At 52.5% G+C, this 13676-nt stretch overlaps 1 protein-coding gene across 1 annotated transcript in view; it reads left to right on the top strand.

The window, feature by feature from the left end:
• The window catches only part of LOC109925980 (BAG family molecular chaperone regulator 4-like), a 14267-nt gene extending 591 nt beyond the window's left edge, over nucleotides 1-13676 (top strand). The window contains exons 2-5 of the mRNA XM_048618638.1: nucleotides 3038-3145; nucleotides 7704-7979; nucleotides 10423-10722; nucleotides 13042-13676. Of these exons, the coding sequence (XP_048474595.1) occupies nucleotides 3038-3145; nucleotides 7704-7979; nucleotides 10423-10722; nucleotides 13042-13515 (1158 nt within the window). The 3' untranslated portion in view covers nucleotides 13516-13676. The remainder of the gene's footprint in view (nucleotides 1-3037; nucleotides 3146-7703; nucleotides 7980-10422; nucleotides 10723-13041) is intronic.

Below are 13676 nucleotides of genomic sequence, written 5' to 3'. Positions count from 1 at the left end.
CCCCCCCCCCCCCCCCACCAAACTAGTTTGGACTCACTGCGGCCGTCTTTGTTGGACAAGGGCCGGACCTGGCATTTCTGCCCCTAATCGCCCCGGGGGGCAGTTAAGAGTCAACCGCGCCTCGATGTTGGTCTGGGGTCAGGTAACGGGTGAGGATGGCCGCACCCTTCCCTAAAGGATGTACCCACCCCTACCCCAAGAGAGGAGTTGCTACAGGAACTCAGCAGGTCAGGGAGGGCATGTGAAGAGAGAGAGAGAGAAACTTGAGAGAGTCGGAGTTCGATTTGTATAACTGCAAGGTATTGCATTTTGGTAAAAAGAAACAGGGGTAGGGCGTAGGCAGTTAGTGGTAGGGCCCCTGGGTAGTGTTGTAGAACAGAGGGACCGAGGGGTTCAGGTGCATAATTGTTTGAAATCTGCATCCCAGGTAGACCGGATGGTTCAGAAGGTGTTAGCCTTCATTGGCCAGAGCACTGAGTTGGGACGTCATGTTGAGGTTGTGCAGGATGTTGATGAGGCCTCTTCCGGAGTTCTGTGTCCAGTTCTGGTCAGCCTGTGATAGGAAGGATATTATTAAGCCGGAGAGGGTTCAGAAAGGATTTGCCAGAATGTTGCTGGGAACAGAGGGTTTGAGTTATAAGGACACACTGGACAGACTGGGACGTTTCTTCCCAGAGCGTAGGAGGTTGAGGGGTGACCTTGTAGAGGTTTATAAAAACATGAGGGATGTGGATCAGATGAGCAGCAAAGATCTTTTCCCTGGGGTGGGGATTTCAAAACTTGGGGGCATCTTGTTTCAGTGAGAGGAGAATGATTGAAAGCGACTTGAGAGGCAACTGTTTCAGAGAGTGGCTGCCAGAGGAAGGGATAGATGCAGGTCCAGTTACAATGTTTACAAGACATTTCGACAGTTACATGAAGAGGAAAGGTTTAGAGGGGTATGGGCCAAACACAGGCAAGTGGGACTCACTTAGTTTGGGGAAACTTGGTTGGCATGGGCGAGTTGGACAGAAGGATCTGTTACTGTGCTGCATGACTCTGACCGTTCTTCGGAACCTGTCTCTCCCTCACCTCCACCTGCCCAGTCTTTGCTCCAGATTGACCTGCTGCTGCTGGTGGAAAACTGATGCTGGAATCCCACTTTCTGTTTGTGCCTGGGCTGCGGGTATCAATGAGAAGGTCAGCATTTGTCGCTCACAGACGGGACCTCCGTTTTGTCCGCTGTCGGTCTGGAGTTACAAGTGGGCCAGACCCAGGTTAGCGCAGTGGAATCCCTTCCCTAAAGGGTTACCTGTTTGACGTGTTGAGGATAGTCGACAGAGCTGAGACCGTGGTGGCTGTGTTACAAGGCCTTGACAGGAGAGCTAGGAGGGAATTGCTTTCTCTGTACAATTCACAATGAGGGGATGCAATCTTGAAAGGAGAAACCAGCAGCATAGAAACGAGGAAGCGCTGCTTTTTCACTTGACAGAGGCTCAGAGTCTGATGCAGCTGTTTCACAAAGGACTGTAACTGTTGGAGAATTGGAGTGTTTTGATTGGATTTTTTTAGTTCAGGATGCGGGAGTGTATGGTTAAGGTTTAGGTTCGACTTTAAAAATACGACAGGTTTGAGCCTGAGATGAGTGTCGCTTTCTTTCTGAAACCATCTTACTGGCTGTTGCATCTTCTGTTTTCAGGATTGGATGGGGACCCTGATTTATAGCCAGAATGATTGAGTGAAGTTCAGAACCAAAACTGTCCTGCAATCGTGCCTTTCTGCCTTGCGTTTCTCCCCGAGGATGAGTTTGTGGGTTTTTTTGTGTGGTCCAGAGATTTGTTATGGGCACTCCAGTGTCTGTTAATCAGGCTACATCGTTGCCGTCAGCTTCCATCTTCTGAGCTGCCCCTCGCTGCAGGGCTAGAAGTTCTCAAAATCTCGAAAGGGCTGGATGGGGTAGATAGGGAGAAACGTTTTGCTGTAGCTGGACATGTGCTGGAGGCATGTTCCATTGATGAGTTCAAGAGAGGCGCTGGATGGTTATTTAAACAGGATCAACACGGGCAGGGTGCCTCCTGGCTAGGGGGTGGTAGGGTACCATGTCAGGGCACTAGCTTGAGAAACCAGCAGTTTAAATGCCAATGTGGTCGAGGGGGTTAGGATGGGATGTAATGCTGGCTTTTGTTAGGGCACGTTCCATGGGAGGAGATCGGGGAGGGGATCGTGCTGCTGGCGAGGTTTCGGGTAAGGGTCTGGGGCTGGCATTGTTGGAATTTTTTGAGATAACTACATGCTCAGTTGAACAGTTATTACTCCGTTAACAATCTGATCCTCCCTGAGGAGCTTATCTTACTTGATTTCATCAGAACCCTTCACATTCTCCAGACAGTTCCTTCGGAGTCTGCCGTTGAGGAATTCCACAGCGTCCCCATCCGCACTGAAATAATCCACACTGATTGGCCATTTGGGAATCCAAGTCTGTTCGTTTCTGCAGAGCGACCTACGTTGCACTGTGTGTTTGAGGCAGGGTCGATTGAGCCTTTCAGAAGGGAGGTGGACCATGATCTAGGGGCAAGGCTTTGAGAGGAAGGCTGAGTGGCCTTTTTCTGTTCTATGATCCAGCGCTGTCAGAGAGTTTGGAGCTTAATTTGGAACCAAAGTCTTCAGCTTAAATCAGTCTTGTTATTTCCTTCTACGTCATTTGACAGCTTTTGGTGACCGTTGCTGCATGGAATTCCTGGAAGACTGTCCCTTGGGTCAAAATCGTGGAACTCCCTCCCTGATGGCGCTGTGTGGGGGTCCCTACACCATTCAGATGGCTGTGGTTCAAGAAAGTGGGCCCCCCAAACCCCCCCCCCCCCCCCCCCCCCCAAACCACCTTCGCAAGGGGACAATGTGGGGACAGTGCAATAAATGCTGACCCCATTTGTGATAACCACTGCTTAAAAATGATAGAAACAAAGGAGCCGCGCAAGTATCTTTGGCTGCAATCTTTCCCATTCTTTGAATTGTGCATTTGATTCAGGATCCTTTCCTCCCCTTTGCTCTTGTTTTCCAGGAGATGCCATACCCAGGATACACCTCCAATTACTGGTATCCCACTGGACCCCAGCCTCCATATCCCAACAACTACTCTCAGATGATGAACCATCAGATGCCTCCACAAGTAAGCAGCCTTTGCGTTTATTGTTCCCCAGGAGAACGAAATGGGGCGAGATGTGAAGTTGAGGGCGTCAGACGGAATAACTGGAGGCGACCCGGAAGGTGTGGGTTGAAGCCGTATTTTCCTGCGGTTTGTCAGGAAGTAGAGCGAATCATTGCCCTGGATTTGAGTGGAGTGGGGAATGAAGGGGAGTGGTCTTGGACTGCATGCCTGCATAGTGACAATGCTGCGACCCCACCCCACAAATTGGTGTGTGTTGTAACTGGTGAGATTGCACCCATTACCAAGGACAGCAGGACAAAGCGCACTGACGTTGGAAAGCGAAGGAAGAAATAGAGGCAAGATAGAAGGGGACATCAGGGGAGTTTAGCTGGAAGCAGGTACAAAACCTGAAGGGAGGAAAGTTTGCATCAAAGGAGCGATGATGTAGGAGAAATTGAAGAATCTATCATAACAATTTGCTTGATGAGCCTGCACTTCTGGTGAAGTGACACATGAGTGATTGGGCCCTGACCCTGCCTTAATGCAGTAAGTTCAGTTGGCAATCCATGTACAGTTCTGGCTTCTCGACAGGAAGATTGAGGCATGTGGCTGTTGGGAGCTCAGCTGAAGGGTGTGTCCTGGATCAGGGCGGGGGCAGAGGTGGGTGGGGGTAATGGTCAGTTGGTCATCAGGTGGGTATCCCCTTGCTCGCTGCAGGTCACGTTCACACCCTGTTCTCCATCTGCCAGACCGATCTGACCCGCCGTCGTCAGAAACGGATGGAAGCAGATCCTGCCGCCACACTGTCTTGTCCTTCCCATCCCACTTACAATCGACGCCCGCAATCGCCTCCTTCCGCCTTGGAGCCTTCAAACTTCCACCCCTGACCCAAGTGCTGCGATCCTCGACCTTCCCCCTCTGCTCAGCACAATGTGGTACTATTCCAGACTTGTCCCCTTTTCTATCCTCCAGCTGCCTGCCTCTGTGCCCCCTTCCACATGTCCCTCCTGCCCTTCAGCACCTTCAAACCAATCTCTTCTCCCACCTTCTCGTTATCTCTATGTCTGGGAACAGCTGGACTTTGGTGTGGGTATCTCATTCAGGGCTGCTCCCGGCACCATATAAATGCAGGTGACGTCAGAACGGTGTTAAACGTTTCAACATTTGACGTACCATCCACTTGGAGCGGTTTGAGTCGAGGTGAGCTGTGAATTTGAGAGGATTTGGCTGGGTCCTTTACCATGTTGAGTTGTGCTGTCAAGTTGAGATTTGAATTGTGAGTTTGGACTCTGTGAACAATAATTAGCCGTGTCTTTTGTCCTGAAAGTTTTCATTTCATTCTGCCACTACTTTGCACTCGCTCTGTTTGAAACGGGATCTGGCAGCATTGCGATCATGTCATGGGAATACTGTGGTTCAAATCCTAGCCCAGGACCTCAAGGAATTTACCTTGTTTTGGGGGGAGAAAAAAAACCTGGAATTGAAAAGTCATTTCCGCCATGGCGACCGTGACCACTATTAAAAATTGCTGTCAAAACTGACTTACTGATGTCCTGCAGGGGAGCAAATCTACCATCCTTCCCTGGTCTGGCCACACACACCCACTGTGTGATGGTCAGTTCTTAACTGTGTGAATTGATTACAGGCATGTAACTGCTGGAGGCTAAAGCAATCCAACATAATGCCTTCCTTCTGTTGTAGCTCCCTTTTGGTCCCTGTGAGGTACTGGCCTGTGTTCTACCCACAGATCCCCACTCCAGTGAACAGACTCCTGTTTTCCTGGACTGGCAGGAGTGCTGTGCTGTTGTGTGTTTGTCTGTTTGAGACTGGCCCACTCTAGGCACTGCTGACTTCTCTATAGCCTCTGAAATGTGACTGAGCGAATTGGGTGGAGACTGGTTGAGCGAGGGCTGCAGTGAGCTTGGGCCGAGAAGGGAGTGGTGGCTAACTCTTCGTTTGCTGCTATGTTTTGGCTGAATGAATCATCCCGAGAGAAATTGACCGAGTGTGGTGAGTCACTCTGTCTGACCTTGTTTCCAAAGTGCATGCTCACTGAGTGCTGCTTGGCTTCAGACTGTTGTTCCCTGTGCAATGTTTCCCATTTTGAATGGGTGGTTTAACCAAGTCTGTGTCCTCTGTGCAGCAGCACGTTGAGAGTCTGACTGTTCATTCGTTGTGTGTGGCAGTGAAAATATTGGTCACCAGGGGCAGCCCGTGTCCTGCCCTTGAGCCTGTCTTGTTGACCTTGGGGAACAGTGCCCGAAAGTGGGACATGCTCTTCAGTCTGCTCGTGACCGTTGCGCCCCTTCGCTCAGCCTGAAATGACCTGAGCGTCTCTGCACTGGGTCAAGTCACTGACCCCAGTTTGTCTCCATCACAAGCTGCTAACTTTTCAACAATGTGTTTGTTCATGAGCGTTGCTGGCTGGGCCCAGCATTTATTGCCCCGTTTCCCCCTAATTGCCCTCCTTGAATGTGGGGGTGAGCCTCCTTATTGAACCGCTGTAGTCAGAGTGGTGTAGGGACCCCCACACGATGCCCTTAGGGAGGGAGTTCCAGGATTCTGACCCAGCGACACTGAAGGGACGGCCGATATATTTCTGAGTTGTGATGGTGAGGGGCTCGGAGGGTGAACTTGCAGTGTACCTGCTGCCCCTTGTCCTTCGAGATGGAAGTGGGCCGTGGGTTTGGAAGGTGATGTCTGAGACCTTGCGTTTCAATCCTGTTTCCTTCCTCAGCTCTAGACAGACATGTCTTTTTCAGGTTCTCTTTGTTCTCCTGCCAACCTTCAGTCTTTCTCATCTCTGAGTTTTTGTTCACTCTGAATTGCTGCTAAAACCCTGTTTCCCCATCAACCTTAGACTTGCCTGTTTGCCATTCCCTCATTGACATGGACTGACAAATGTAAAAACCTTTAGTATTCTGCCAGAACCCTCCTGGTTCCTGTCAGCCTGAGACACCCCCCACCTGAAATGGAGCACTGTTTAAGATATTAATTTAGTCACATACCGGAGCTTTAGACTTCGAGGTAAAGAGGCTTTATTCGTGATATCACAGGGAGCCAATGCTGACAAAAGGTCACGTCCGTAGTCTCCGTTGAGTATAAAAACAAGGCAATACTTATTTATACATGCTGTTATAGATTGAGACAGTAGTTACAGGCAGATAAGCATGTCCACAGTTTATCACATCCCCTTAAGGCATGTCATTATGAAATGTCACACGTCATGGTTCCACGTTTTGTGGCCTGCTAATACGTTATCTTTAAGCAGAATTTGTCTTAAACTTTAGGTCAACATTGAATCAGCAATTCTAAGCTTTCTAAAGATATGCAACAATTTGTCACATATCTCTTACTTGACCTGTTTTCCCATCGTTCCAGCCTCTAATTCTAAGCTTTAGCTACTTTCTACATCTGATTGCTCTTCCACAAGCGCTCTCTCTCGCTCTGATAGTAGCCTTCCAGCTTTCTCAATCCCATATGGTCGAATCCTGTCAGTGACTCTGCTTCCTGTTCTTCTTTTAGATGCAGCCTTGGTGTTTGTTCCTTCCTTCGTTGACACCTCGGTCATGAGCTCAGGTTTGCTTTGCAATGTTGCTGGGGATGTGTAGAGGTCACTTTGCACTGTGCTTTACTGTCTGTGCTATGGGAGAGGTCAGTGAGTCACTGCCTGTATCTTGGAGATACACACACACACCCCCCTTGACAGCCTGTGTCTCTGAGCTAGTGAGCTCTCCGAAAGCATCTGAACTCAGCCTCCTTGATGTGTTACTGCTGCTGACACCATAGGCTGGCCTGCCTTTCACTTACTGCAGACTGCTGGTCTCTGAGTATCCTCCTGCTCTGCTCGAGTACCTTTTCTACCCCACCCCCTCACCAATCCCAGCAGCTCATCTGTTCTCAACAATCCTTCCCTCTTGTCATCTCCCTGCTTTCTGAACCTGCCCCCACATGGCCTCCGCAGCAGCTCCCTTTTCATCCCGATCCTGTCGCCGTCCTACCGACAACGCTACGTTCCGCGCGCTCTCACAGTCTACTCACTGTCTGGTTGCTCCCTAGCAGCGTGAGCTGGAATGTTTCTGAAACTGTCCTGCCCTGGCCTGCAACTGTGTTATTACTGCATGATGTTGTGCTATCCTTGGACTGACCTCACAAACACCGCTCCCCACCAACAACCCCCTGTCCCCCCCACCCATCCTCCCCAACCCACCCCCACCCCCCCCCCCACCTCCGTTGCTGGCTGGTCGTTGCTGATGTCAGCAGCCTGGAACCCAGCAGGGCCACAAGCACAGGTAGCAATGGCAGAGACCAACACACCACACCCCCCCACCCCCACCCCCTCCACATCCCCCTCGCTCCCCCCACCCCCGCTCCAGGGCCTCACGGAGCTCTGCAGTGCCCCTTTTCCAAACAGTGACAAGTGTTAACTCGGGACGGGCTATTTCCTTCCATCGTTTTCCCAGCCTCCGTTGACAGCTCAGCAGCGTGTGATGTTAGTGTGTGCGTTTTCGTTGCCTCGCTTACCCGGGTGTGCAAGCCGCTGACGTCCGTCTGTTCTTTTTTTGTTTCTTGTTTTCAGGGTCTCGTCAACGGCGTCTTCCCTGGCGGACGGGCATCCTCCCCGGGCCACATCCCAGGGAACGCGTGGTATCGGCCAGGACCGGGTGAGAGCAGGTCCCCCGAGACCGTCGCCAGCGAAAACATTCAGCAGCAAGCTGGGCTGCCCAGGCCCCCGTCGAACGGACATGCTCCTTCGGCACAGTGGGCCCACTCCCAGGCTGGGCCGCCGTCCCACAACCTTTCAGCCAGGCCGCAGACACCAGCACACCCAGCGTACGCTGCTACGGGACAGCGGGTATGTGACAATCCTGCCCGACATCCGGGGTGGGGGGGGGCGGCTGTTCAATGAGGGCCTGTGAAAGGTTAGATGATTAACCAGAATGAACTGCGCTATAAAACGCAGGGCTGACCAGACTTCAGCATTGGTTGTTGGTAAGGAAAGCAGTAACGTACAGTTCTGTCTGTTTCTGGTTGTGAAATTTACCATAGTTTAATGCTCCAATGAGCGTGAGATAAATAGAAGGTGTTTGGTGCTGAGCCACAGTGAGGGTAACAGAGCCAGTGCCTAAAGGTCGGTACTTTTTCAGAGGAATCTCCTGAAGGAGAAGCCAAACGCTTCGGAAAGACAATGTACGCTTTGGGGCCCAGGCGAGAGTGCTGGTGGGGAATGAAAGCTGACACATGCAGGAAGGCCACAGGCTGCAGAGAGAGAGAAGACCACGGTGAAGTTTCTAAACAAGGATGAGAAGTTTGCAAACCGAAAGAACTGCGGATGCTGCAGATCGGAAACATGAACAGAATTGGTGGGGAAGCTCAGCAGGGTCTGGCAGCATCTGTGAAGGAGAAAATCAGACTTAACCTTTCGGGTCCGATGACCCTTCCTCGGTTGTGTGGAAGGCTCACCCGCCCCGAAACGCTAACTCTGATTTCTCTTCACGGATGCTGCCAGGCCTGCTGAGCTTTTCCAGCAACTTCGGTCGCTGTTCATGAGGAAGTTCACAGCGGTCAGGCCAGGAGCCAGTTTGGGTCGGGTCAGTGAGCCACTAGGGTGGTGGGTGAGCGGCAAACAGGAAGCCGGGAGCATACTTGGGGCAGAGCGCGGGCTCTGTGAAAAGGTTAGTGGAGTAATCCGGCCTCCCAGGAATGAGGGTGAAGCGTTTGCACAGCCACCCAGGCGAGGAACAATCAAGCAGCACCAACTGATCGGGAAGGTAGCAGTCATGTTGATGGAGTGGAAATGTGTTTGCATTAGGTCGTCACCAAGGCTGAGTGTGGTCTGGGGGTGGCGGGGGGCTGTGATGGGGTCAGTTAGCAGGGCCAGAAAAGTTGTCTCACGCACAGAGTAGGAAGAAAGGGAATGGCAAGGAGGAACGATAAGTGAGTTGAGTTTTCCACGGGAAGAAAAACAAAGTTGTTGGAAAAGCTCAGCAGGTCTGGCAGCATCTGTGGAGGAGAAAACAGAGTTAATGTTTCGGGTCCGGTGACCCTTCCTCAGAACTGAGTTTTCCTCGGGATGTCTTTGGAGCAAGGTTGTGCGGGCTGGGAAAGCAGTGTCGCGCTGACGAGAGGGGATCAGAAGGAGTGGCGCTGAGTTTCAGCGCAGCCTCCCACGTGCACTGCGATGTACTTGGTGAGGATTAACTCAGAAATGAGAAGCAGAGTGGAGCCTTTTTGGAAGGAACGGGTAGCCTTTCCTCATGGGGCGGTGGAAAGGAATGGAGGCAAGCCAGCTCAAGGAATGGGAAGAGCCTGGATTTAACACTGTGACCATTCCAATCAGAGGGAGCCTCACCTGGAAACGTGCTTAGGACAGGCACAGGCTGGGAAGGCAAACGCCACTGATGGCAGCTTTGGAGGGTCCACTGAGGTTGGAGACGGGGCATTCGGCGACGAGCTGCTTTTGGAACCGAGCAAAGTGGCAGCAGCTTTCGACAGGAGCCTCTTTTTTTTTTTTGACCAGACTGGCTGGGGATACTCAAGCCTTGGCTTACCCTGTCCAAGATGGTTCTCAGCAATTCTGCAGGTGGCTGGGTTCTTCACTGTCACCAACTAGTCTTTGTAAGTCACCCTTGGTGCTTTCACACTGACAAAGAGCCTTGGTGTCAAGATGGGACAGTGGGGTTTCTCCAGGCAGTCCAAAAAAATGAAGGTGTTGGGATTCGCCGAGTTCTTCTCAGGAGACCTAATTCCCACAGGGTTCAGCTGGATGGTCAGTATCAGTGCAGCGTGAATTTCAGACCGCATCTGTCTGACCTTCCAGCCACACGTACACAGCAAGCTCCCACATGTGGCCTCACGTTGCTCGGTTTTCCTAACAGTGGCTGGGGGCGGGGGGGGAGGGCAGTGTTGGTCAGATCCTGGGCAGTACTCCCACTGCTCCAAAGTGAGCTCCTCTCCCCGCCAAATCCTTCCTTCCTCTCCCCGTCCCCTTGCCCACCCCACCCCCCTGGATGGGCTTGGTCTCAGCTGGGTCGCCCCGTGTCCTCCTAGCTGCGTAGTTTGGGGTGGTTGGTGTTGAGGGGTGCCTGTACTGTGTCCCCCTCTTGGTTTGCGGCCAAACCGATGATGCACCTCCTGGCAGGTCAGCTTGGTACCATCAGAGAAGCTGAGTTTTGAGTTGAGCTACTGATTTGGTTCTTAATTGGGCTGCAGTGTGCCTTTGGTCCTCGGGTTGACTCCATGCTGCATTCCGGCCTCCAGGTAACACGTTCTGCTTTGTTTTCTTTCCCACCGAACAGGAGGTCTTCGATCAGCAGCCCCGGTACCCAGTGATGGCCTCGCAGTACCACTTCAGGAACCCAGACTCGGGCCCTCAGCGACCCCTGTATCCTTCCCAGAGCCAGCCCTGGTCATCATCAACACAGACAGCCCCTCTGCCACCAGCAGGCATGCAGTCCCATGACGTCTGGGCCCAGACCCGAGCAGCAAGCCTCCCACCGTCAGCGCAGCAATTCCCCCACGCCATGCCGCCTTTCGGGAGTGGTGTTGTTTCCAGACCAGCTCCAGCCTGGCAGAACACATCCATGTACGAACAGAAGGTAATTGGCACGTCTGCTGTCAGAAACTTGCCAGGCACGTGGTCCATCAAAAGGGCTTGTAGAGCGAAGCTTCAGGCATGTGCTCCACTTTCATGGGCCAGCACAGTGGTTAGCACTGCTGCCTCACGGCGCCAGGGACCCGGGTTTGATTCCACCCTCGGGCATCTGTCTGTCTGGAGTTTGCATATTCTCCCCGTGTCTGTGTGGGTTTCCTCCCACAGTCTGAAAATGTGCAGGTTAGGGTGGATTGGCCATGGGAAATTGCCCCGTAGTGTCCAGGGATGTGCAGGCTGGCTGGGTTAGCCATGGGAAATACCGGGTTGCAGGGATAGGGTAGGGGGGAATGGGTCTTTGTGAGATGCTGTTCGGAGGGTCAGCGTGGACTCGATGGGCCAAATGGCCTGCTGCCTCGCAGGAGGGAATCTGTGATTGAGGAAAATGGTGGCTGTTTGTTTCTGAAAGATTTAGGTACGTGCTCGACATTGTTGGCTACCTGGAAGCCTCCTTTGAATTTGGAAATGGCTGAACTCATTAGGTTGAGTAAGCCACGCCGTGCCTGATCAGAAGATGAGGTGCTGCTTATACGGCGCACAGTGCAGCAAGCTGAGGGTGCAGAGGTCTGTCTCGGAGCACAGCACAGCCGCCGAATTCAAGTAACATGAGGTCAGGGTGACGCCATGGGGGGCAGGCTCCTCAAAGTAGCTGCTGTGTCTTCCACCCCTATCACTGACCCTTTTTAATCTACAACCCCCTTCCCCGCATCCTGTGTCACAAACCTGTTAGTTTTCCAACTCGCTCCAGCTCTCTCCAAAAGCATGAAGCATCAACTCTGCTTCCTGTCCTGGGTACTGCCAAACCTGTGGAACATTCCCAGCCTTTTGGTGTTTACTGCATGTTTCCCAACACTCAGGGCCCCTAATCAGAGTTAGTTCTGCCTGCGTGGTTTCTCCCATCGACAAACCTGTTGCTACACATTAATGTAGCCTGCCGTGACAGGCTAAGAATGTCTTGCTCGCACACTCTACGTTAATGATCTGGTTGGGGCGGGGGAGCAAACAGTCCAGTTTGCCAATTACATCAAACTCAGTGGGAAGGGTAAATGGTGATGATACAGGCACATTCAATGGAACAGAATGTGGGAAAATGTGAGATTATACACATGGCCAAAGCAGCGTGGAGGAGCTGTTTACCATTTCAATGGGGAAAGACCGCAAAGCAACAGCACAGAGCGAGCCTATGAATCACAAAAGTTAGCATCCAAGGTCATCAGCTAACAGGAAAGGCAAACGCAATGGGATATTAAAATAGAGAGACCTTGCAAAATCTATACTAGTCACTAGTCAGACCATAGCTGGAATACTGCACAGTTTTGAGCCCTTTACATAGATAGAGAGACTGACATCGGATGCAGTTCAGAGAAGGTTAACACGACCAATCCCGGGTACAGAGGGGCTATTTTGTGAGGAGCGGATTGAGTAGATTGGGCCCTGTACTGATTGGGGTTCAGAAAAAATGAGAGGTGGCCAGATTGAAAAATCCCTAGATTTGTAGGGAACTTGGCAGGGTGGATGAGGAGAGGTTGTTTCCTCTTGTGGAAGTGTCTAGGACTGGGGAGGGGTATCATCTCTGAGTCAGTGGTCACACATTGAAGACAGAGATGAGGAGGCATTTCTTCTCTCAGGGAATGGTGAGTGTGGAATTCTTTACCACAGAGGGCTGTCGAGGCTGAGTCGCTGAGTACATTGAAAGCTGAGCGAGATTTTTAATCGGGGAGGGCAATCAGTGTTACAAGGGAAAAGGCAGGAAAGTGGGGTTGAGGATGATCAAATCAACTATGAGTGGACTTGATGGGCTGATTGGCCCACCTCTCTTTGGTCTTGGGCTCATTTCGTTCCTTCAGATTTTGCTCAGTCCTGGATTTCAGGCTGTCATCACCTGAATTCCCAGCTTCTCTTCCACCACCCCCCTCCGCCATTGAAAGGCACAATGAACAATCGAGTTTAAGGGGCCCGTAAGCTGCAGTGGTAGTGTCCCGACCTTGAGCTAGGTGGCCCAGGTTCAAGGTTCACCCGTTCCAGAGAGTGTGCCACAACATCCCTGAGCAAGTTGGCCCGAGGCTCGTGTGTGTGGTTTATTGTTAGACTCAGTTTTGATGTTGTTTAAACTGATTTTCCAACAACCCTCCCCCCCCCCCCCCCCCCAACCCCACGCAGACACCCACACCCTGTGTCTGAATCATTGAGCGCCCGGCCGTCAGCAGATGGCCCCCGTTTGAACGCTCCTTCGCTGGTTTCTAAACACTTGGCGTCTGTTTTCCAGGATCTCCCGTATCCCGTGAACCGTCAGGATCTCCGGGGAGCCTGCCTCAGCGGCCCCGGCTACACAGGGAGTGAGCAGCAGCCTGCAGGCTACATCCCGGACCAGCCCGCAAACCCACCGCCCGCTCCCAGGGTGGAGTACAGCAGCCCCCCGACCGTCTACAAGCCCCCTGAGGAGAAAGCCGCCACCCCAACCAGCAACGGGCTGCAGATGGCCGGAGCCGCCGGGCACCCCGGGCACGCCAAGGTGGAGCAGGTCTTGAGCAAGCTGCAGCAGCTGGAGGCCGAGGTGGACCGCTTCAGCGGGAAGAAGGGAGACAAGGTTTACCGGCTGCTGGAGGAGCTGCTCACCAAGCAGCTGCTGGAGGCCGACGCGGTGGAGACAGACGGTCACCAGCATGTCCGGCTGGCCCGCAAGGAAGCCGTGCACAAGATCCAGGGTGTGCTCGACAAACTGGAGACTCTGGCAGGCTAGACCATTATAGAGCAGGTACCCATCACCCGTGACTCGCCGTAGGAAGCAGATAGACTGACCGGGGCAGCATGACACCCCCTCACCAACCTTACACCCCCTCACCAACCCCCAACCTTACACCCCCTCACCAACCTTACCACCCCCCCACCCCCCCAACCCCC

The sequence above is a fragment of the Rhincodon typus genome, chromosome 40 (genome assembly GCF_021869965.1).
Source record: "Rhincodon typus isolate 14 chromosome 40, sRhiTyp1.1, whole genome shotgun sequence".
Lineage (NCBI taxonomy): Eukaryota > Metazoa > Chordata > Chondrichthyes > Orectolobiformes > Rhincodontidae > Rhincodon > Rhincodon typus.
This window is presented reverse-complemented; position numbering and strand designations above follow the sequence as displayed.